The 25901-nt window shown below is 38.9% G+C and overlaps 1 protein-coding gene across 4 annotated transcripts in view; it reads right to left on the bottom strand.

Moving 5' to 3' along the window:
- Positions 1-1514: 1514 nt before the first annotated feature.
- LOC120447063 (dnaJ homolog subfamily C member 16) overlaps positions 1515-25901 on the bottom strand; it is a 412134-nt gene continuing 387747 nt past the window's right edge. For 3 of the 4 annotated variants that reach the window (XM_039628491.1, XM_039628573.1, XM_039628745.1), the window contains one exon: positions 5398-5732. In XM_039628491.1, coding sequence (XP_039484425.1) covers positions 5514-5732 — 219 coding nt within the window. In that variant the 3' untranslated portion in view covers positions 5398-5513. Of the gene's footprint in view, positions 1548-5397; positions 5733-25901 lie in introns of those variants that run through there. The other variant, XM_039628657.1, reaches the window with a different exon arrangement.

The following is a 25901-nucleotide window of genomic DNA, read 5'->3' as shown; positions in this document are numbered from 1 at the left end:
GGCACGTGGGACTATCTTCTTTATGGCCTGTCCGCCCACACCTTCCGCACTCGCTATTATGCAGTTTCCGTGGTTTCCAATTAGAAATTTTATTGACTGTGTCTGGTAAATGTTTCGGCAACATCAGATTTGACTGTTTATTTATTTCTTCATCTACCTGACACGCGTTTCTAACTTCGCTTAATGTTTGTTCTTTCTCTAACAGTTTCTTTTTAAGTTCTGAGTTAGCCTAAGTATCAATAAGTTTGTCCTTTAGACATATTTCTTCTATCTCGGCTTTCGTGGAACCAAACTGGCATTTTTGGAGTTGCTGGCGCAGTCGTAGTATAAATTTCCCACTGTTGCGCCTTCGTCAGAAGATATTTTTCTAAAAAGGTGTCTCTCGAACGTCGAACTTTGTTTTGGAGAAAAGTACGATGTTAATTTTTAATATTCAACCATAGCATCCGGTATTGCGTATGCAACCGTCTGCAGTTGCGTGCCCCCCTAGTGTAATAATTTCATTGTCTTCTGAGTTACCGAGTTGACGCCTTCCACCTGTAGGTATATGTTGAAAGCTTTTATTACGCTGTCCGCCATCACGAACAAGCATTATGTCTAGGAAAAACGAAGATTAATTTAAGGCTTTTGTCAAGTAATTTGTATTTTAAATATTATCGCTGACCACCGTCAGGCAAAATACGTACTGCTTATTGAATACTTGTCCATACACACATGTATATGTATATATATTTTCATCGGCTGATTGCCTCTGACCACTGTCAGATAGAATTTTATTTTCAAACCCTTGTTAAATACCTGCACCGGCAATTTGCCTTTGACCGCTGTCAAATAATATAGTTATTCCTTATACAACTTTTTTTTAATGTGTATTTTTTTTTCATCGGCCGTTTGCATCTGACCACTGTTAAATAGAACTTCTTTTTTTTTTTGTAATTAACCTTTGTTTTTTTTTTTACAATATGCCTTTCTGACCACTGTCATATAGAATTTTATGTTAACAATATACATGCACACGTTTGTATGTGTGTATATGCACTAATCCGCAAACAATTCCGTTGCTTTGCATACACGTGCATGTTTGTGTGTGTGTTCTTGCGTCTCACACCAAACGAAGAAAAAACGCAAAGAGACAAAAAAAAAACGGGGCTTTGCAGAAATCGCTTAGCGCACGCATGTGGATATTTGCAAACGATTATTTAATTAGTTTTGTTTTTATTCCTTCGCTTTAGTTTAATTTCATAATGGTTTCTATTTTTACCTCGTCGCCAATGTAACAACCCGTACTTTAGTTTGTCAACTTATTTTATTAGATTCCAATGTGGTTGCTTCCAAATTCAACGCCAGACTAAAACTACAAAGTATATATAACAAGAGAGTCAATTAAAGTAAATGCCGAGAGCGAGAGCGCGAGAGAGAGAGCTGGCCGCCGATCTTCGCTCAGCATCGTGGTGCTGGTTTCCACAGAGGTGATGCTACTTGTGATGCCGTTCTGAAGACCGCATCAGAAGTGACAAGGGCTGTGACTGCTATCCTCTAAGCCGCAGCTGAAAGAGGAGAAACAACTTATAGATGTAGTCTGTTAAATCAGAAGCAGCAGCTAAAGAATTTATCTTTATCCGAGGTATTATCCAAACAGCAGAGAGCGATTCTCGCTTCCTTTTTGTTCGCTTGCATTCTGCGCCCATGTCAATAATATAATTACAAAATAAAAAACAATAACTTTCCTTTGAGTCATTTTAAATCAATAATTTATGGTTCTATCGTAATTTAAATTATATATACATTTTTCTAACGGCTTCTTTATTAGAGATTAAATATAATAAAGTTTGGGTAATTTGGTTTTACAAAGGATCTGATAAGTTAATCACTTGGAAATAAAGTCTGGCCGATAATTTATGTCGTATTTTTGTGTCCTTCCGTCAAACAATCGTTCAAGCCAATTGTCAAGACCATTTAGTAAATTATCCTCCAAAAGAATATTTGATTCTGCCTCAGATTCCTCAGATAATTCTCTTTTTAGAAACGTTCCGACCTCAGGATCCTCCTTTGAATCCAAAAGTTTTTGTGTAATCTTTAATATACTCTGCAATTAAATACATACATAACGGGTATCAGATAGTCGGGGAACTCGACTATTGTTGTTTTTTTATGAATTCTACATATATTGCTGAATTTTTTAGCAAAAATATTTATTGAATCTTATTATATAAATATTCTATTTTAATATATTAATTTAAATTTATGATTTGAGACGGCAAATGTTTCGACTTTATGCCACTTTTTTTTTAATTTAGCCCAATGTGCAGCGTAGTGAACTAGAAGGGGTGTATAATGTGAATATCTTATTGGCGCAACGCCAGGCAGAAGAACACCTTCAGTATACGTACATACATAGACTTACCTGAAAATTCGGATGACGGCACAATGTAATTTAAAGAAAATTTCCGAAAAATTAAAGTCTTATGTCTATATATATATATTATGAAACTTTTACAACTGTAAATATACTAGCATAAGGTGTCGGTGGTGTAGTAATGTTTAAGGATGGTCATGTATTCGAACTTGGAGGTTGTAACAACCCGTACTTTAAGGGACAACACCCGCAATTCAGATTGTCAACTTATTTTATTAGATTCCAATGTGGCAACGCCAGACTAAAACTACAAAGTATATATAAGAAGAGAGTCAATTAAAGTAAATGCCGAGAGCGAGAGCGCGAGAGAGAGAGAGTTGGCCGTCGATCTTCGCTCAGCATCGTGGTGCTGGTTCCCACATCCCTTCCTTCCTCACCAGCTTCAGCTTCAGGGCATCCATGTTGTGTGGCACGTTCTCTTTCGGGGTTGGTAGGCTTGGTGGTGCTCCAGGATCCAGAGACTGACCGTCATCAAGCATAGGTAAGGGGTCAATGGTGGACGCATCGGACTGTGTACTCTGTTGGGGAAGCTTTTTGAGGTGGGTTACATTCCTCATAAGGCTTCGGCCCTCCCCTAGGACTTTGACTATATTTCTTTTTCTATCCAACTTCATATTCAGAAGTGTCGAAGTTCGGAGAAAGCTTGTGGGGAAAAACTAAATTTTTAAGGATCACTTTGTCTCCTACCCTAATATCTGTTTCTCTTGCCCCCCTTCTTTTGTCTGCAAATTCCTTTCCCTTTTGCTTAACTATACAATCTCTATCTTTTTCCGCTGAATCAGAAAATTTACCTATCACATCTTGTATACCTGGGATTTTATCTCGAATAACTCGATTAAACATCAACTCCGTTGGGGGTGTGCCTGTAGTTCCATGAGGAGGGACATTTTTCATGAACGTGAACGATCGAATTTTATCCTTAAGATTTCTCTTGTGCAGGTGGGCTATTTTCAGACGTTTGACGAGCGCTTTATTCATATTTTCTACCTCGCCATTGGCCTGTGGCCAATAAGGAGCCGTCGTGATTTGTTCAATCCCGCATGATTCACAATAGTGCCGGAACTCAGCGCATATGTACTGTCGACCGTTATCCGTTCGCAGCTTTTTTGGGTACCCAAGTCTACAGAAAATTTATTTACACGCGTCAATAAGCGACACTGATGTAATAGATAGCAAAAACTTGAATTCCATATATCTTGAATAATATTCGGCAATGGGCCTAGCAAGTCTGTTGCCACTACAAGCCAAGGACCGTTCGGAAATTCAGTTCTCTTCATCGGCGGCGGATTTGCTGCTCGGGAAACCAGAATACAATCCAGGCAGTCCTTTACAAATTTCTCGGCGTCTTTGTCTATTTGGGGCCACCACACTTTGGCTCTTAATCGCCGATTCGCCTGGATGGCCTTCGTGTGCCAAGGTCAACACTTTCTGCCTTAGATTTGATGGAATAACAATGCGTACTCCCCTCAACATAATTGTTCCCACAGTTGACAGTTCGTGTCGAAATGGGTACAGTTTACTTGAAAGTGCAGAGTTCCAAGACCCCTGTTGAAGGCACATCATTGCGTCAACGATTTCTTCGTCTCTCTTCTCTCTCTCTCTCTTCTCGGCGAACTCAGATATTTCAATCGAAGTGGTTACCGCGCTTTTAATTATTAAGAGGATGATGTGCTCGCCCTTGATATCGTAACACTCTGATGGTTCACACAGCCGTGATAAACTATCAGCTATATTTTCTTTTCCGGCTTGGTATATAACTTTAAATTTATACACCTGGAGGCGCAATAGCCATCTTTCAATCCGTGCCGGAGGTTTTGAGGTTGGTTTAAAAATTGTCTCGAAGGTCTGTTACTAATTCAAAGTCCAGTCCCAGTAAGTACAAATAATATCCCTATACTGCCCAAACCAAGGTCAAACTTTCTTTCTCAGTTTGGGATTATCGTTTCTCCAAATCCAAGCTTCGACTAACAAATTCAATTATTTTTGGCTCGTCATCATTGTTGAATTGTAATAATACTGCCCCCAACGCTACAGGGCTAGCATCTGCTATCAATATCGTTTTATTGTTGGGGTCAAAATATGAGAGACTTGGGATTTAAGCTAACGCTAACTTATGTTTTTGAAACCCCTGGTCTTGAACTGGTCCCCAGATTAACTTCTCATCTTTTTTTAACAACCCACGCAGTGGTTCAGTCAAATCGGCCAGGTCTGGAAACTCCAAGGAAACTCCGCGTCTCTTTTTTATTTTTGGGTGCTCGAAAGGAACCGATAGCAGCTATTTTCTCAGGATCAGCCATTATCCCTTCATGTGTCCCAAGAATTTGATTCTGGTCGTCTTCCAAATACACTTCACATCGTTTAGGAGTATATTATATTCTTTTTCGACTGCAGCATCATGTTCCTGTTCGCTATTTCCAAAAATTATTACGTCGTCGATATAATTCATTACGTTATCGCACGATGATGTATCTGAACAGTCCTCAAGGTCTGATGAAAGTGGTCATCGCTCTACTTGCTTCGTCCAGTTCCAACTGGTGATATGCGTCCTTTAGATCCAGTCGTGAAAATAATTTGACGTTTCGTAATTTAGTCATAAAGGATTCGAACGTAGGCAGAGGATAGTTTTCACGAAGAATGGCTGGAAGTGACAAGGGCTGTGACTGCTATCCTCTAAGCCGCACATGAAAAAGGAGAAACAACTTATAGATGTAGTCTGTTAAATCAGAAGCAGCAGAATTTATCTTTATCCGAGGTATTATGCAAACAGCAGAGAGCGATTCTCGCTTCCTTTTTGTTCGCTTGCATTCTGCGCCCATGTCACACAATATCTTATTGAAATCCCTAAATAAAATCAATTGCATTCGCATACTAAACATAATATTATATTAACTAATAAAACACTTTTAGTTGAGCTGAACAACAATAATATAATTACAAAATAAAAAACAATAACTTTCCTTTGAGTTATTTTAAATCAATAATTTATGGTTCTATCGTAATTTATATTATATATACATTTTTCTAACGGCTTCTTTATTAGAGATTAAATATAATAAAGTTTGGGTAATTTGGTTTTACAAAGGATCTGATAAGTAAATCACTTGGAAATAAAGTCTGGCCAATAATTTATGTAGTATTTTTGTGTCCTTCCGTCAAACAATCGTTCAAGCCAATTGTCAAGACCATTTAGTAAATTATCCTCCAAAAGAATATTTGATTCTGCCTCAGATTCCTCAGATAATTCTCTTTTTAGAAACGTTCCGACCTCAGGATCCTCCTTTGCATCCAAAAGTTTTTGTGTAATCTTTAATATACTCTGCAATTAAATACATATTACAAAATTTAATTTAATATTAATAAAACTTTACCCAAACTTTATCGAGTTCCTCGACTATCAGAGTTTAACAATCCTTTATACATACATATGTACTATTTTATATTTTAAATATAAAAACAACAAAATTCAAAATACGACACAAATTAAAAAGTTAGGCGTAGGAGTTATGGGTTTCGATAGAAATTAAAGACACAAAGTCGGGTTCCCCGACAATCAGACGTAGACAATAGACGAAGGAAAAATTTTAAAACTGACAGTTTTGGGCGTTTGTGGGCGAGAAAAAATTTACAAGACTAAAACAAGAGAGAACGCTATTGTCGGGTTCCCCGACTATCTGATACCCGTTACTCAGCTAGTAGAAGTGCAACGGAGAGTCTTCAACACTGACAGTTTTTGGCGGTTTGGAAAAACGGGCGTGGAAAAACGTTTTTTGGCAAATCGATAAAAATCAACAAGACTAATACAAAAATGAAAAAATATATAAACATTTTTCAAAAGTGTGGGCGTGGCAGGTTTGGGCGTTTGAGTGGGCGTGGCAACATGAATCGACAAACGTTTATGCGTCTATGTCTTTAAAGTCTGTATGCTTAGTCTGAGCTTTCTAACTTTTGTAGTTCCTGAGATCTCGACGTTCATCCGGACAGACAGACGGACATGGGGCCAGATCGACTCGGCTATTGATCCTGATGATCAAGAATATATATATTTGATGTGGTCGGAAACGCTTCCTTCTGCCTGTTACATACTTTTCAACGAATCTAGTATACCCTTTTACTCTACGAGTAACGGGTATAAAAATATGGAAACTGTTTATTGCAAAATTGATTTTTTGAAGCACGAAGTTCGGACATAAGCACCGAAGAATCATTGTCTTTTTATATTTTTCACACGTCGCACGCTGAATACTCTAATTACAAGTATTCTAATATAAACTCATATTTGAAAGTTATTATACATTATTATGTACATAGATTATTATTTCTATGTTGAATTTGAATTATTGTTATGTTAAGGCAATGCAAAACTAGTTTTTAAGTGATGGCAATTTATAACAGCTATGAAGTTTGGTATCACAAGGGCTTCCAATTGTTAATTAAAATTATTATTAATTAATAAAAATTATTATGAATTGAATTTTTACACATTCACTCTTGCTCTGCTGATTTTTGGATTGCCTCCAATAGAGTGTTCACAGAGAAATGAATAAGTAAAGAAAACTAATGATAAACAAGAGAGAACGCTATAGTCGAGTTCCCCGACTATCTGATACCCGTTACTCAGCTAGTGGAAGTGCGAAGAAAAGTCTTCAACACTGACAGTCTTTGGCGGTATGTGGGCGTTAGAGTGGGCGTGGCATCGATAGAAATTTACAAGTCTTATACAAAAATAACAAAAAAATCAAAACATTTTTCAAAAGTGTGGGCGTGGCAGTTTTGGGCGGTTTGTGGGCGTTAGAGTGGGCGTGGCAACACGAATCGACAAACTTGCGCTGCTTCTATGTCTCTGGAGTCGTATGCTTAATCTGAACTTTTTTGGCTTTTGTAGTTCCTGAGATCTCGGCGTTCATACGGACGGACAGACAGACGGACGGACAGGCGGACGGACAGACGGACAGGCGGACAGACAGACAGACAGACAGACGGACGGACAGACGGACATGGCCAGATCGACTCGGCTATTGATCCTGATCAAGAATATATATACCTTATATGGTCGGAAACGCTTCCTTCTGCCTGTTAAATACTTTTCAACGAATCTAGTATACCCTTTTACTCTACGAGTAACGGGTATAGAAGTTTTATATTTTCAAAGTATTTTTCATATACATTTTTTATGTTTTCAGAATACACAAATTGTTATATTTTCAAGCGTTTTCTCTGTTTTTTTCTGTAGTTTTTGTTTAAAAAGAATTTTATATTTTTCAGGTATTTCTCGTATATTTTCCAGTCGTCTGCGACAATAGCCTCCAGGCCAATGTCAGTGAGACAATCTTTGCAGCCAATTGGGGACTCTTACAGGTTTTTTTCTTTTGTGATTTCGAGTACCATAACCAGGGCAGCCTATGGAGTGCACTTACAGGTTTTTTGTTACGATGAAGGACTTTTCCGCGGCAGGACCCTTTTAACGTTTGGAGCCATTTTATTTATTTTATTTAAAAGAATGTTTATTCGGACAAGGGGTCTGCATTTATTTGCACAAAAATTGGAACTAAATCTGAATTACATGTTTTGGTGGTATTTATGCCCCTAGCTCCGTTGCCACCTTGGCTGCCGTCAGCGCTCCCACGGAAGGCGCTCCAGAAGCTAATCTTGCATTGCGGTTGTTGCAACTGCAAGGCCGGATGCGCGTGCAAGCTTTCGCTATTTGTGGTTCCAAATTCTTTAGGTGTTAACTTATATAAGACAATACATCAGACGATCAGACGGATTGATCGGATTGCTCCGATTTCCCCTTAGGTATCCTACCACCAGCAGCTTTCTTGCGCTTTGGAGATTCTTCTAATCGCGTAAGGTTATTAAACTGCCAATCTAGCGAGTATGTATGATCATCAGCTCGATGAAAACCATCTCTAGCTACGCCAAAACTGCTGATCAGTCCTTTGAAGCCACCTTTATTTTGGAGCATATTCGATTTCAACTCGTTTGCAACCCCTAGGCAAGCCTCACAAAAGTATCTTAGATTTGGGCCCTTAGCTAGGTCATTACATGTTCGGCCGCTACAACTAGCGCTCTTAGTGTGCACCATTTTATCCTACTGGTGGCATTATTTTTAAAAGCAAACAACATTAGTTTTCATTTTTATCAATTCGGGCCACTGTACAAAAAAAAACTAAACTTGGAAAAAATAAAAACTTGGAAGCTTACAGCTAAATGTACGAGCAGTCTGCAAGCTTAAAATTTTAGATTTTGTGTGGGAGAGCGACAGAGTGAATAGCTAAAGACTTAGGTAATTTGTTTAAACTAGTGCACAAATCAAAAGAAATTCACTCGCGAAGCGAATGGAGTTGTAATTACTATGTTTCCAAAATATAATTACAAAGAATTTATTCAAAACCACCGCTGGTTATGACAAATGCAAAAATAAATTCGGAGCGTGAAAAAAAAACCCGCCTGTTCGCTTTGAAGCTAGGAAAAGTATGCCCAACATCACATTGTTTACATAACGATTCGGTTGAAACATCCAAAAATATGTGTCGTCATCGTCTGATAAATATAGAGCTACTTTAGTTACATACGGTGTTCTTTTTAGCTTATCAACCAATGCCATGTGATGACTCTCATAGCAGTGCTGGGGTTTGGTCTGGTCAACCTTAAGAGTTTTGACTTTCTTTTTGGACATATTTGGTGTGGTATTTTCCCATACTGTCTGTTTGTTTCGGTTTAGGTTTTCCCTAAGTAGTAGTTTTCATGTGGCTAAAGGCATACTCATGCCCTCCATCTTTTGTATGAGTGGCGCGGTAGTGCCTTCTCGACCTAGTTCATCTGCGATGGAGTTGCCTTCTATGTCCCTGTGTCCGGGTACCCATATAAGGCTGATTACAAAATGTTGTGTCATCTCGTGTAAAGATGAGCGGCAATTCGATACTGTTTTTGAGTGGCTTGAGATTGAGCCAATCGATTTGATAGCTGCTTGGCTATCACTTGCCGGTTTTAGTGCTTTCAAATGCTTTAAGGCCTCCCTTATTGCTGCTACTTCAGCTTGGAAGACGCTGCAACTAGGCCTAGTTGTTCGGAGTAAACTCCTCCTACTACTCTGTTCTGTAGTTTTGACCCGTCCGTATAGAAGCATACAGCATTCTGGGGGCCAGGTGTCTGTGAGTTCCACTCGTCCCTCTCTGGGATAATTGTCTTGAACGGTGTTTGTATGTACTTCGTTGGAGTGCAGGTAGTCTGTCCTGGAGAGGACTATTTGAGTGTGTAATACAGAATTAAAAAAAAAAGAATTAAAATAAAACAGGAATCCTCACGCGAAGTCAACAAATTAGATATTCAAGTAGAACACGGTACAGAAACTCAAAAGAGACATTTAAAAACTATTTGTTCAAACATTAACAATCTTTTTGCAGACCCGGACGAAAAACTTACATACACGACAAGAGTAGAAGCCACTATAAGAAGTACAAACGAGAGACCAATATACTCAAGACATTACCCGTACCCAGAGGCTTTCAGACTAGAGGTAGAAAAACAAATACAAGAGCTACTCGATAACGACCAAATTAGACCCTCACGGTCTCCATATAACTCCCCAATATGGATTGTCCAAAAAAAAATGGACGCATCAGGACAGAGAAAGCACAGAATGGTAATCGATTATAGAAAATTGAACATTGTAACCATTCCAGACAACAACGTACTTACACAACTAGGACACCTAGGGATTAGGTGTTTCGTATACATCGATGACATCATCATCTTCAGCAAAAATGTGGAAAACCAACTAAACGATATCAAGTTAATTTTTATTATTCTGGAAGAAGCAAATATGCGAATTCAGCTTGACAAATGCCGGTTCTTCAAATAAGAAGTTGAATTCTTAAGGTTTTTAGTAGCCGATACTGGAATAAAAAAGAATCCCGAAAAAGTCAGGGCCATCCCAAAACTTCCCAAGCCAAAACCCTCAAGGATCTTTGTTTATTTTTAGGACTGTCAGGGTTTTACCGTCGCTTGGCAAAATTCGCCAAGTCTTATTGCCCTTTTAAGAGGGGAAAAGGGCCAAGGCCGTATTTCAAAAAATGCCTCTAGCAGAACGGGAATCTACCACGACGAAAACGCTAGGGAAGCATTCAATAAGCTAAAAGAAACTCTCGTTTCCGAAAAAGTCATGCTGGCTTATCCAGACTATATTAAATAATTCCAATTGGATTCCAGGAGGACAAACCAACAATGTTTATTTCTAGAACCTTAAGTAAGGCAGAAGAAAGTTGTGCACCAAACAAGAAAGAAATATTGGCCATAATTTGGTTTATACAAACACCTTGAAAATTTTTGTATGGTACAACCAAAAAAAAAAAGATATTCACAGATCTCGAGCCATTTTAGACGAATACACCCACGAACTTTTGCACAAACCTGGCAAGGTAAACGTGATTGCCGATGCATTGAGTAACACTCCCTTCAAACGCATGGAGAACTAAATGACAGAAACCGTGCAAAATAGTTTCAGCTCTCCCAAAAAATTAATACCTATGGCAGAAGAACAAATAAATGTTTTCAAAAATCAAATACAACTATCTGTGGGAGAAAAATCCTTCAAATTCGAAATTGTTTTTCCAACATATCACAGACACACTATTACAGAACCTATATTCAAAAAATTTGTTAAAAATTCTAAAAGATAGGCTAAATTCGTCCGTCATAAATGGAATCTATACCGACGAGAAAACCACTTTTTAACAATTACAAAACCAGAATCTCTAAGAAAATAGTTTCAGAACTGACAGACAAAAATGAACAAGAAAACGCAATTATATCGGAACATAGGAGAGCACACCGCAGTAGCAGCGAAAACAGACAGCGGCTGTTAGAAAAAAGTATATTTTCCACAGATGAGGCTAAAATCATAAAAATAACGAAGGAGGGTCATACGAAAGACACCCAAATAAGCCAGAGCTACAAAGCAGACCAATACCACAATACCCAGGCAAATTATTCACGTAGACTTTTACCTTACATGTAAACAAGTAGTCCTCACAGCAATAGATAAATTTTCTAAATTCGCACAGGCTAAAATAGTCCCTTCACGAGTAACCCAAGACCCCTGAAACAAACGTTAATAAACTTCGGTATTCCAGAAATACTTATAATAGATAACGAAAAATCCCTTGGATCAGGTCCCATAATGTGAATGCTGCAAGACCAGTTCAATATAAAGGTCTATAAAGCACCAACCTACAACTGCTCTTTAAGAACTTATTAGATGCCAAAACCGACCTTATAGAGAGATCAGTTAGATCCCTCCTCAAAGAACCCACTGCCACCAACACTTCTACAATTCACAAATTTGTAAATAAAGCAAAACTTAAAATAAAGACAAAAAAAAAAAAAAACTGTAACGGGTGTTTTTTTTAGAGGTATAGAATTTTAAGTTGGCATTACTGTTCAAGATGGCGACCGATTTAACAGCTGTCAAGTGATTTATTCTCAGTTTGGTTTGGCAATTCGTCATGCGTGCTTACAAAATCCAACTCGTGCAAGAATTGAAACCAAACGATCATCAAGCAAGGCGTAGATTCGTCGAATGGGCCCAAAACGAGATTGCTGTTGTTCCCGATTTTTCATAAGCCTCCAAGATCTTGTGATTTAACACCGCTAGACTACTTTTTGTGGGGCTATGTAAAGTCATTGGTCCCTCTCGATAAAAAAGGTAATAAATTCAATGCATGTAATTACAGAGAAATCTCCAAACTGTCGGATATCCCTAAGCATTTCGAAAATGTTATCTCAAGTTACTATCAAGTTATTATCAAGTTACATCTTGTGTCCCACAAGGGAAGCAGCTTGGGCCTGCTTCTTTTTACAATATTTACTATCGACCTTCCCTAAGTAATAAAACATTCGCGCATAAAACTAGGGTCACCACTCGCAAGTCATGCTAGATCTGAATGTTCTCTAACGCCGTGAGACTACACTGCAGACATGCAGATTAACATCACAAGGAATAAACTGGGTCAAATACCGAAAATCAGTTTCCATACTGACCTGAATCCAAGTCTATTTTCTGATGCCAATACAGAATTCGCAACAAATACCGTGGAGCAGCAGAAACTATCCACCCTTTAATATTTATTTATTTTATTTTAACAAATTAAATTTAGAACTAAATTCTAAAACTAATATAAACTTAACGGGTACTAGATGCTTAGGCCTTCGAGTCGAGATGTAGTATAATTAATGTTGCTGTTTTATTGTAACGGGTGTTTTTTTTAGAGGTATAGAACTTTAAGTTGGCATTACTGTTCAAGATGGCGACCGATTTAACAGCTGTCAAGTGATTTATTCTCAGTTTGGTTTGGCAATTCGTCATGCGTGCTTACAAAATCCAACTCGTGCAAGAATTGAAACCAAACGATCATCAAGCAAGGCGTAGATTCGTCGAATGGGCCCAAAACGAGATTGCTGTTGTTCCCGATTTTTCATAAGCCTCCAAGATCTTGTGATTTAACACCGCTAGACTACTTTTTGTGGGGCTATGTAAAGTCATTGGTCTATGCGGATAAGCCACAAACGCTAAACCATTTGGAAGACAACATTCGCCGTGTTATTGCCGATATACGGCCAAATATGTTGGAAAAAGTCATTGCAAATTGGACGTCCAGATTGGACTACATCCGAGCCAGCCGTGGCGGTCATATGCCAGAAATCATATTTAAAATGTAATGCCACAAGATTATCTTTCATGTCAATAAAATTCATGTCAATCGAATAATCCATCGTTGTTTTATTGCAATTTAAAGTTCTATACCTCTAAAAAAAACACCCTATATATACAGTTTTTTTTTTTTTGTCTATATTTTAAGTTTTGCTTTATTTACAAATTTTTGAATTGTAGAAATGTTGGTGGCAGAGGGTTCTTTGAGGAGGGAAGAAGGAATCTGGGAGCCTAAGATATGTTCCCTTGTGGCTTTTAGGTCTGGACATGCGTCGAACAGATGATCGGTGCTTTAGCTTTCACCACAGGTGCATTGAGGACGTGGGGTTTCTTAGAAGGTGCTCGTGAGTTTGTTGTGTGTGTCCGATTCGGAGGCGGGTGAAGATTCTGCCTTTGCGCCTTTTGGTCAATGTGGGGAGTGATAGTTTGCTGCATGTTGTATTTAGTGTAGCGTATCTATGATCAAAAAGTGCCCATCGTGCGAGTTTGTCTTTCTTTGTCCATGTAGTGATGAGATTTTTGATGTCCTTTGAGTTGGTTGGCGTAAACAGGTGTGTAGGTGTGCTATGTATTTGGCTTGCAGCCTTATCGGCGTTTTCGTTACCTGGGATTCCCATGTGGGAAGGGGCCCAAAACAGTGTGATTTTTGTATTGTTTTTTGAAATTATTTTTGTATGTCTTTGATGGGTATATCGTTGTGTTCTGGGTTTAGAATGGCTGATAGGCTGTCAGTGCAAATTATGAACAATCCGGGGGTGTTGCTGGCAAATTAGCAGGCTTTTAGTATACCAAGTGCCTCAGCGGTGAAGATAGAGTTGAATTTTGGGTAGCAGGCCTCCTGCGATCAGTGTATTTTCGCTGTCCACTACGGCAAAGAATGTAGAGTTGACAGTTTTTGAGCCATCTGTGTATAGCCATCGTTTTGTTCCTAGGCGGTGTTTCTTTTCTAGGAAGTAAGTTTGATATTCCAGACTTGAGGTAGTGATTTTCAATGTGCCATGGAGCTTGGTGTTTATGTTGGGGACACATCGCGACCATGGCGGGTCCCATTTTATGGTCTTAGTGGTCGGAGCCACCCAGTCGAGTTTTGTGCAGAGTTCAGCACAGCGACGGAGGGTGGACGGGTATTTGTCTATTTTTTTGTGCTTAAAGGTTGCAATGAATTCTTTTGTGAGGGATTTATTTGTTGTGGTGAACAGTTTAGGGATGAGATCCATTGTGTTTTGTTGACTCTTTCCGATATATTAGGTAGGTCAGATTCGGCTAGTATGCAGGGGATGGGTGATGTGGGGAAGGCGTTAATTGAGCGTTAATCTTTGAGAAGATGAGGGCACGGGTGATGTATATGAGGATATTTGTATGAAAATTTGAGTATTTGGAGCGGAAGACGGGCTTCAAGTTGTTTTCTTAAGTAAAGGCAGTGATTCTTAAATGTCATCTTCGAGTCGAATTCTATACCTAATATTTTTAAATGTGGAACATTTTTTATAGATTTGTTCTTGCAGATATGTAGACCTTGGCATTTATTTATGGCCAGGGTTGCACCTGAGAAGGTGCCCCAGGATTCTAAGTCTTCTAGGATCATTAAGAAATTTTCTATGACCTTGATGACATTTTTTTCAGTGGTATAGATTATAGCGTCATCTGCATATATTGATACGTTTATGTTTTTATACCTTTTGAATATGCTATTTATTTCTTCAAATGCTATTATAAATAAGACCACAGAGAGGGGTGCGATTATCTTCTCGGCCTGCGATTATTTTCTCGACAGTTTTACCAAGGCCTGATAGAAGTGATATTGGGCGGTAGCTGGAAATTTCGTCTGAAGGTTTATTGGGCTTGGAGATGGGGACAACAAGGGCAGAGTTCCATGTATGCGAGTTCAATCCGGTTTCAAGCATAATTTTGTATATGTCAAGTAGCTTTATTTTTATGTCTGCGCCTGGGCACCTGCCTTTTGTGTCCCTTAGGGCAGCTTCGAGTTCGCAGAGCGTGAAGTTCTGCTCGAGTTTTTTTGCGGAGCAAGAGATGACATTGGGATGGTAAGGGCTAGAGAGAGAGAGGAGTTTATTTTGTATGTATACATCGGAAAAATTTGTGTTTGCCGAGTAGTTGGACCAAATGTGGCCAAAAACGTCCGCAATATCGTGGGGGTGATATAATGTGCCAGAAGCGGACTTGATAAATTTGATAGGGGTCGTGGAACTCCTGCTAGGCGTTCCACGTTCTCCCAGACTTTTTTTGGGGACATAGATGGAGAGATCTTTCAAGTGAAGTTTTCTAGGCTAACGCGCTTGGCTAACAGAACTGTTTTTTGGAAAAAAGCATTAGGTTTTTTATATTCTTTCAGGTTGTTAAGAGTCATTTGTCGTTTGAAGGTTTGAAAAAGGCGTTGCTTCGTGTCTCTAGGGTATTGGAGATTGGAGTTAGCTAAATCAGTCTTAAACTTGGGTGAGGGAAACGTGGGGTCCATGATGAAGTTGTAGGTAACTTAGATCTCAATTGGGTAATGGGCGCTGCCGTGTAGATATTTGAAGAGCGATCACTGGCATTTGTGGGCGATTGTTGGAGAGATCAGGAAGATATCAACGTTGGTGAAGGAATTGTGGGTGGTCAGGTGGGTGGGAGAGCCATCGTTTAGGACGATACAATTTTGGGTGTTGATGACCCGCTCTAGTTTTTTCCAGGTGAGCTTGTTGTATGGGATTCCCACAGAGTACCCCACGAGTTGAAGTCGCCGAGTAATATTAGTGGTTGTTCACCTTGGCTAATTATGTTATCCAGGTTTTGGATTGAAAAATTTTCGGAGGGTGCTATATAGGTATTAATTATGCTTATGGGGTTATTCAAATTTATTTTGAGAGTAGAGGAGAGAATGTTTCCATTAAGGATTTTGTGGGTGTGTGGGATGGTGCGCTTAATAAGCAGACCAACACCGTGTTTGGCCGATGTGTGATTAAGAAAATATCCAATGTAAGCCTTAGGGCAGATAAATGTGTTGAAATTGTAAGGTAGGTGGGTTTCTTGCACATAGAACATCTGGAGAGTGGTCCCTTATGATCAGCGAAAGTTCGTTGTAGTTATTAAATATTCCATTAATGTTCCATTGAAGAATTTTTAAATGCATGGTTACTGCGTTTTATTAGATGTTATATGTTTGCAGTGGGAGAAGCAATAGAAAGATGTGAGAGATTGAGCTTGAGTGAATGTGTTACTGTTGTTGTTTTTCGTTTTTGCTAGTAGATCTTTTGCTGCTGATGATGTATATATGATGTGTTTGTATGTTTTTGCTCTGAATAAAAAGAGCTGGGAGAGGGAGCAGATAAAACTGCTGCGGAGGTGGGTGGAGAGGGAGGGGTGGAGATATGTGTTACTTTGTCATTGCTGTTTTCATAGGTTTCTGGTTTTGATAATGAGTTTGCCGTGGAGGCCGTGACAGTTTGCACAGTTTGTGCGTTTACAGATCTCAGGGTTGTGGGTGGGGAGATTGCAGGAGACGCACATGGCGGCGTTCTTGCAGTGTTTTGATGTGTGCAATTTGGCAATTTTTGCACATCATTGGGTTTGGAATGTATTCGCGCACTTTGACAGTGTGCCAGGCGACGTCCAATTTGGTTGGTAGGGTGTAACGATCGAAGGTAATAAGCACCACACCGGTAGGCCTTGGTTTACCATCAATCATTCGGGTGAATTTGAAAACAGAGTGTACATTCTGGTGTTTCAATTCGGCAACTATTTCTTCCTCGCGGACGTTTATAAGGTATGGGGCGTAGATTTTTTTTTTTTTTTCGAACTTATTGCGTTATTTATTGGATCTTCTCTTATTATGAGACTAACAATAATTATTCAAATCTTATTATATAAATTAGTTTAAGTACAATATTAAATAGTTGTATTAGTTAGAGACGGCCCTAGGATTTCTTTGCTGGGCTGGAGAATCTTTGCGCTTTAGTCTGCTGTGACTACATACAAATTAAATTTATTGTTGTATAATTATTTTAAAAAAATAATTTTTTATTTAATATAATTTTTATTGAAGTGAAACTTTTAAACTTAATTCTCAATTACAAGACACTTTTCTTATTTTCAACCTTTCTTTTTATCGTCCCGAATCTGACTGACCAATTAAGAATGATTCTTTTCCTCCAAACCTCGGCCATGAGCTTTTCTTAAAACTTCTTTAGCTTTGATTTGTGTTTAGATTAAAAGCTTGGTGATGAAATTGCTTCACCGCATTGTGAAATTTAAATTTGTTGACCAATGCAGATTGCAGATTGAAGCGCAATAAGTTCTTGGTCACCAAGAGGAGGCTGTGTTTACGTTACGTTCGTTTGTTTATCTAAGTGGCCAAGCTGTGGACCGGCAACGGCTTGGTTCTCATGACTTGGTGGGAAGATTTGGATTTGTTTATATAAACAGTGGCAGGCCGGCGAAGTGCGACTTTTTGAGAACAAAGGCAAGTCAATCGTTCAGATTGGATTTCGAAAAATTATTTATAATTTGGGCAAGGGCCCCTGAATCATGGGTTTGATAACTCTCCCCCTTCTAAAATGGAGCGTCCCGATTCATTTCGAGTTTCATTTAGGTGATCCCTTAATTCTGTTAAAAATTCTTCTTGATTAAAAGATTTTTCTATACCTGGCCGATGTTTTTTGGTTACAAATATAATGTGAATATATTTAATAATAATTAAAAAATTAAATATTTATATATATAGATTAAAATTAATAATATAAAGGAAAAAGATATCTTGGTATTATTAACTTTGATGAATGGATTTAAAATTTTAATATTATTATTTGCAGCTTTATATTCAATAATTTTGTTTCCAATATTTGTATATGAAATGTTATTAATGGTGGTTGTACCGTTAAATGTTATAAGGAAAGATCCGTTTAACTGGGAGTTGTCTTGAATGATATCTATTTTTAGATTTTTTTCTCTAATTTTCTTACAAGTTGATTTCTCTCCATTTAATAATTTTGTGAAACAGGTTTTTACCTTACTAATGATACAGTAGTTGTTAAAAAGTTCAATCTTAAATGTAGACATTTCATAATATGTATTATCGCATTTTGCGACTTGATTGCTTACTGCTAGTTTTCCATCTGATTTGGAAATGGCTCTGGCCTAGTATGTGTCACATCTGTTAGAGATTATAGGGTATTTTATATAAATAATAAGTAGGGTTTATGAATTGCAATTTTGAACACAGAAATATCCATTAAATCAGTGATGATAACCGGTCTTTGTTCGTGACTTAATATTTCTTTTATGTCTTCCGTGTCTAACATTTTTGTATTGAAGACATCAATTTTTGCCAATGTAATAGTATCGATTAAATTTTGCAGGTCAAATGTTAACAGTCTTAAGCGATGTTTTCTTAATGGCAGATCTTGATCGATAAACACATGTTTAAAGTCATCAGAAAGAGATGCTATTTCTTTGAACAATTTGGAGTTGATAATTGATTGTTTATTATTATTAACTATTAAGTCATTGATTTTATCTTGAATTTTCATTAAGTCATCATGATCCGGAGTTCCAGCTATTAATTGCCTAATTCATTAATTCCCCTTTTGGATCTAGATGGTGTTAAGTGAGATAAAAGTAGTTCGATAACTTCTAAGTCGTATTTGATTTCCCATTGTGATCTTCTATTAGGGTCTCTCTTTTGAGATTATACATTTTTTATTTCTTTATAAAAGCTTAAATTGGTTACGTGAAATAATTCGTTATAGGACTCGTAAGTAAGAACATCCTTTTTGTCCTTGAACAGAAAAAACTCATGGTTTGAATAATCAATGATTTCGCTTCTTGCGAAAGTGATATGGTATGGAATGATCAGTAATAAAGTCAAGTCATTTTACTGGAAATTGTAAAAAAATAAAAACCAATATTTTAATAAAATGGTAACTTGTTGGTAAATATATTTAAAACTTAATGTTATCTTTATGAATAATCCTATTCCTGTTGTTAATTATAATTTTATTAGGTTTTACCTCTTTAACTACTTGTTTTGTATATCTTGGTTTGAGTTTATTTCGTTCCCCGTGTTTTTTCACGTAAACAATTTGACCGACATGGTAATTTTTGATCTTTCTATTTTCATTGTGAACTTCTAACATTTTAGTTTGAGCAAGCTTCAAAGCTTGTGGGTTATTTTCATGTTCAACTCTATTGTACAGTATATCGGTAGGTTTTTGATTAGTTACTGAGTGTATAGTTTGATTGTATGCCTGGGCGGCTCTAATCAGAATTTCTGAATGATCAATTATATTGAACTCTTCCTTGATACAGCGAGCTAATTCTGTTAAAGTTGAATGTGCTCTTTCTACCTGTCCGTTCGTTGTACTATGTCTCGGATCGGCATAGATTAATGCTAGTCCGCTTCGTTGTGCAAAGGATTTGAATTGAGCCGAGGTAAAGCTTGGCTCGTTATCAATCATGATTATTTTAGCTCTAGGAAACTGTTGTAATAATTCCATTACTTTATTTTCAATATTTAATTTGTTTTGAATTTCTTTGACGACCAAATATTTCGAATAAGCATCGATACAGGTTAGAAATGTTAAATGTTGAGCGTAATATGTCAATGTGAAGGTTTTCACCTTCTTTTGTTGGAATTTGTGCCTCTCCTATGGGAATTTTAACCGGGTGTCTATTATATTTATTTTCGTTACAAATTTGGCAATTTTTAATGTACTCTTTTAGTTTAATAAATAGATTTGGCCAATAGTATAATCTACTAATTTGTTTATAATTTTCTTCGAGTCCCCTGTGAGCTCGAGAATGTGTTTCTTCAATAATTAAAGCTTTAACTTCATTATTTTCAACATCTTGTAAAAATAATTTTGTATAAAGAAATTTTTTTGAAAAGTTACTTTTTAAAGGTAATTGGATATGATATAAGTCTTCGACTGTACAGTGTACTCCGACTGTTATGTTAGGAGGAAGATATTCCTTTAATAATGTAATTAAGTTTTCCGGTGTGTCGTATTCTATTATGTGTACGTGTACCGTAAACCTCCCAGTAGTTAGCAACAGTTGTTGTTTAAACTGGTTCAGTGGTTTGCGTGTTTCTTGAATAGTATTTTCGTAATCACTTTCAGCAGAATGCTGAGTATTTATATCTGAGCTTGATTCATCTGATTGATCATTATTACTTTTTTTTTTTTTTTTTTTTAAATGCTTTGCTTTTATTTATTGAATCTTCTCATTTACGAGACTAACAATAAGTGTATCAAATCTTATAGTATAACCTAACTAGGAGTCATGTAGACTGAGACAGTGGCCCTGACAAGTTATGGCTGGGTTGGAAGGTCTGATCGTTGTAGGCGGGTTCGGCTGGAGACCCGAGTCAAGACCCTTGTCTATTTCATCTTTTACTGCGAGAATGCCGAGGTCCCTGTGGATGTTTTGGTTACGAATATACCATGGTGCCCCAGTGATAGTTCGCAGGATCTTTGATTGGGCTCGCTGTATGATGTCTATGTTGGTTCTGCTCGCGTTCCCCCACAGCTGGGAGCCATACGTCCAGATTGGCTTAAGAGTGGAGTTGTAGAGCAGGACCTTGTAGTCCAGACACAAGGGCGATCGTGAGTTTATAATCCAGTGGAGGCTGCTGGCTTTCAGTTTTAGGTGCAGATTCTTGGATTTGATATGTCTACGCCATGTTAGACGTCTATCGAGGTGGATGCCCAGATACGTTACTTCATTAGCTTGGGGGATCTGCGTGCTATTCATACAGAGCGGAGGGCAAGTTTGTCTGTTGAGGGTAAACGTTATGTGTTTACACTTTTGTTCGTTTATTTTAATACGCCAGTCAGATAGCCACTTCTTGACTACCACGAGGTGGTTGGCGAGTTGGGTTGTTGCACGGACTGGGCATCTGGAGCGGCTAAGGATCGCAGTGTCGTCGGCGAAGGTGGATGTTGTTAGTCGGTCACTCGTGGGAATATCTGCTGTGTAAAGGACGAATAAAGTTGGCCCAAGTGCGCTACCTTGTGGGACCCCAGCTTCGATAGTGTAGCTGTCGGAAATTGTTGTGTTACATCTTACTGCGAAGGCTCTATTGTAGAGGTAGGATTCAAGAAGTTTATGAGTGTACCCGGGCAAGTGTGTTTTAATTTTATGCATGAGACCTTTGAGCCAGACGCGGTCGAATGCTTGAGATACGTCGAGAAATATCGCGCTGCAATATTCCCTATGTTCGAAGGCTGTGCGAATTTCTGATGTTATTCTGTTTACTTGCTCTATAGTTCCGTGTTTTTCTCTGAAGCCGAATTGATGGGCTGGGATAATGTTGTGGGCTCCCATATATGGTAATATGCGCGTTAGAAGGCATTTTTCGAATAATTTGGACAGGCATGATAATAAACTTATTGGTCTGTAAGATGACGGAATCGTGTGATCTTTTCCGGGCTTCGGTATAATTATAATAATTGATTTTTTCCATTTCCTTGGATAATAGCCGAGACTTATGATTCCATTGAAGAGTTTACAGATGACCTTAATAGCACAGTACGGAAGTTCCATTATGATTTTTGTAGTTATTAGGTCACCGCCTGGAGCCTTTTTTGGTTTTAGCTCCCTGATGACTTTTGTGATCTCGTTCGGCTGAAATGTAGTTGGCGTGGATTCAGTTTCGAGGTGGATTTGCGGAGGAACATAATCATCTGCTGCGGGGTTCGGCTGGAAGACGCCTCTGAGATGTAAGGCAAATGATTCGGCTCTATCTTTGTCGCTGCGGGCCCAGCACCCTGAAGAATTCCTTATAGGGGTGACGGTTTGAATTGGAGAGCTTAGATTTGGGTGAGCCCTCCACAATGGATGCTTTGTACTAGTTGGCGAGAGTTTTCCAATATATTTAAGTTGTTCATTTTCAGCTTCTTGCTTCAGGGCCCGGCTAAGATTGCGGGTGGCTTCAGTAAGTCTTTGCTTTGAGCATGGCGATCTGCTGGTTTGCCAAGCTCGTCGCAGACGCCTCTTTTCCAGAACCAGCTGTTCAATTTGCCGGTTGGTTTTGAACTTCTTAAATTCCCCATCCTTCCGTTTAGGGGTTGAGATCCTGGCTGCTGTGACGAGTACCTCTTCCAGTGCGGCGGTGGAGCAGTCGATGTCCGCTTCGATATTTAGTTGGGGAGTTAGCTCGATGTGGGAACTCACATACTTTCTGTATTTTATCCAGTTAGTGTTGTGCGACGTCAGCCTGTGGGGGTGGTCCGCAATTTCTGGGCTTTGAAGAAGGCTTATCAACAAAGGCGAGTGGTCAGATGACAGATCCGGTAGTGCTATGGCGCTTATTAGATTGCGTGGGATGTTTTTTGTCACCGCGAAATCAATTAGATCTGGGATCTTTTTTGGGTCTGCAGGCCAATATGTGGGGCTACCAGGAGAAACGTAGTCCAGTTTATTGCTCACCTTTATAAGTGCATTATACAGTTGCCTTCCCTTGGGAGTCACGAGGCGTGATCCCCAGTGCGTGTGTTTGGCGTTGTAGTCTCCTGCGGCTATGAAGCGATCCCCCAGAGTGTTGTAGAAGTCCATGAATTGACCTTCAGAGATATTAAATCGAGGTGGGCAGTAGACAGCGGCAATGCAAAGGTTGCCGTTTCCTGAGATCACTTTTATGGACGTGGCTTGCAGGTAATTTGTTGCAAACCTTTGATGAAAGTGGTGTTTGATGCGTTCTCTGATTAAGATGCCCGTTCCGCCGTGGGCCTTGCCATCCGGATGATCTGTGCGGTAAAAGGTATAACCTCTTATATGGAAGTTATATCTCCCTGTGAGGTGCGTTTCAACCAGCAGCATGGCGTCGATGTGATTTACGTTTAGAAATTGAGTTATTTCAAGTTTATGCCGTGAAATGCCGTTGGCATTCCACATGGATATACGTAGGTTAGTCATTTATTATTTGGACTGTTGTGCTACAAGCAACTGAATTACCATGTTCTGGTTCTGAACAAGGGTTTGCATGGTTGTTTTCATGAATGACATAATTTCCATCATACTTTGTTGCATGGTGAACATCATAGATTCCAATTTGCTTTGCGGTTGCACTGGAACCTGCTGAGCATTTTCTGAGTGAGGCTGGGGCGGATTTTCCATGCCTGTTCTTAGTGCTTCGGCGTAGGAGATTTCCTTGGTTGTATCTAGCTGCCCAAAAGATGATCTGGCTGCCTTGGCGAAATGTTGTTGGTGCGTAGCTGTCGCTCGTCGCATACGACTCTTCAGCTCCTTGTAGACCGCACAGCCTCTGTAGTTTGCCGTATGGTTTCCTCCACAGTTGCCACATTTTTTCATTGGGGGTCTTCTTTGTTTGCGGGGCAGTTTACGGAGTTGTGGAAGTCTCCGCAGACTACGCAGACCGTCCGAAGTGTGCAGTATGTCCTGGTGTGTCCATACTCTTGGCAGTTTGTGCATTGCACAGGGCCGTTGCGTTTGTGGGGTTCTTCCACGGTGATTCATCGATGCAGTAAGAGCTGCAGCTTGTAGATAGGGTGCACTTCGTTTTTCTTTAAGGCTTTGCTATCTGGTTCGAGCTCGACCTTGAAAAGTGGTTGCGGCTTTTTGTTTCTGTTAACAATATTGCTAACATTTTTGGCACAGAAACCCCTGGCCTTAAGGGCTTCTTGAATTTCAGAGGGGGTGACGTCAGGTTCTATACCTTTTAGCACAACTTGCAGTCCCTTGCTGCTTTTTAGTTGATAGGTGTAAAAGTTCTTTTTTGTGTCTTCCAGGTACTTAGACACAGCTCGGAAGTGTTCTTCAGACTTCGTTTGAACCTTTGTTTCGTGAATGTTCCCTTTAATAAGCGGAACAACATGGAAATTCTCGTCCCCGACCAGCGCAACAACTTTGTTGACCAGGGCGCTTGAACTTTTTTCCCTTACGTAAATAGGGGGGGGCTTAGGTTTCCTTTGGGTCTCCTGCCCCAACTCTGGTTGATTGTTGTCCGCCTCTGCTAAGATGGAGAATCGGTTTTCATTGGAGCTCATCGTTTGATCGGTGCTTTTGTTGGTTCGATTGATCTTGGGTTTATTGCCAACCGTGTTGGGTGGACTAAGCTTGCGCTTAATCTGGATGTAGCGGTCCATGCCGGTCTGTATAGCCGGGACCGCTTGTCGCTTATCGAGGCTAACTGTTTTTGTTGCCATTTTATTTTGTTGTGCGGCCGTTGGGACCGAACTCGCAGTATTGGTAGTTGGTTTAATTATAGGTGGTGAGTTTGCTGCAGAAATTTTAGCACTGCTTGTTGTTGGAGCTTCATTCAGCGAAGCCGGCGGTGATGGGGTTTGGCATTGGTAACTCCATGATGCGGGAGTTGGGGTGAGCAAGAGGTGGCTCTCTTGCTGTCGACGGTAAGTAGAGTCGAGTTGCTCTTTGTCGCCTTCTGATGTTGATCTATATCTCTAGTTGAGAAATAGGAGTAGCAAGCATTTCTTGGGTTGTCGGAGCTTCTACGCTCATTCTTTTGATCGCTGCTCATTTTTTCGAGCTTGTTGTGCGTGGCACTTATTTGTTTAAATTAAATTAAATCAAATTTTGAATTTAATTTTGAAATTACGCGCCCAACGTTCGCACCTCAGCACTGGTCTTACAGTTGATGTGGCAACGCCACTCGCTCATGATCGCCCTCCGAGATAAGTTGGCAGCGCTGTCAGCTGTTTTATCAGCTGCAAAAATTGCAAAATTATATATTTTGCTAACCACCTGCACACGCGGTCACCTAGGCGTGCTAGGTTACGCGCAGAACTATGGCACAAGTCCACCGTTTGTTTTTGCAGATTTGCCGCTAACACTGTTCAGCACAACCACGTTAACACAAGATTTTCGCGCAGCGCTATCGAAAGACGTCCGCTTCCACGAATGTGTAGACTTATCATTATTACTCTCGGTAATATTATTCAACTTTATTCTTGATAAAGCATCGGCAACCACATTTGTTGTTCCTGGTTTGTAGACTATTTTAGGAGTGAAGCTTTCTATGAATGAGTACCACCTTTTCATTTCTATGTTAGGATTTTTGTCAGAAATTGTAAATGACAATGACTGATGGTCAGTCTGAATTTCAATGCCTACTACTCCATATAAATAAGATTTTTTAATGCCCAAACAATTGCTATAGCATATAGTTGATCGGTTTCATTTAGTGTTTTTGAAATAAAGGTAATTGGTTTATTCTCTTGGGATAAAACTGCTCCTATAGCTATATCTGATGCGTCTGTTGTTAGAGTGAACTTTTTATTGTAGTCGGGTTGTACTAATTCTACTTGAGCAATTAGGTTTTCTTCAATTTCATTGAATGCTTGTATAGCTGAATTGTCAAGTTGTATAGAAATTTTTAGCGACATGGGTCTACCTACTTTTCCATTTTCTCCTCCTAAATATTTTGTCAAAGGTTTGTGCGTAATTTCGGACGAATTTTCTATAGTATCCGGCTAAGCCTAAAAAGCTTCGTAACTCTCGGATATTCTTTGGAATTGGATAACTTTGAATAGTTGCTATTTTTTCAGGGTCAGTTTTAATTACATTGTGAGAAACAATATAACCAAGAAATGCTGTTTCTAATTTGAAAAATTTAGATTTTTCAAGAGAAATTTTCATATTTGCCTGTTGTAAAATATTAATTATTTGAATTAGATCAGTATAATGTTGTTCAATTGTATTCGAAAAGATTATAATATCATCCATATAAACATGACAAGTTTTTCCGACTTGTTCTCTTAATATATCATCCATTGCTCTTTAAAATATTCTAGGGGCGTTTGT

This window comes from Drosophila santomea, chromosome 2L (genome assembly GCF_016746245.2).
Source record: "Drosophila santomea strain STO CAGO 1482 chromosome 2L, Prin_Dsan_1.1, whole genome shotgun sequence".
Classification (NCBI taxonomy): Eukaryota; Metazoa; Arthropoda; class Insecta; order Diptera; family Drosophilidae; genus Drosophila; species Drosophila santomea.
Note: the sequence above shows the minus strand (reverse complement) of the source record. Positions and strands in the feature narration are given on the sequence as shown.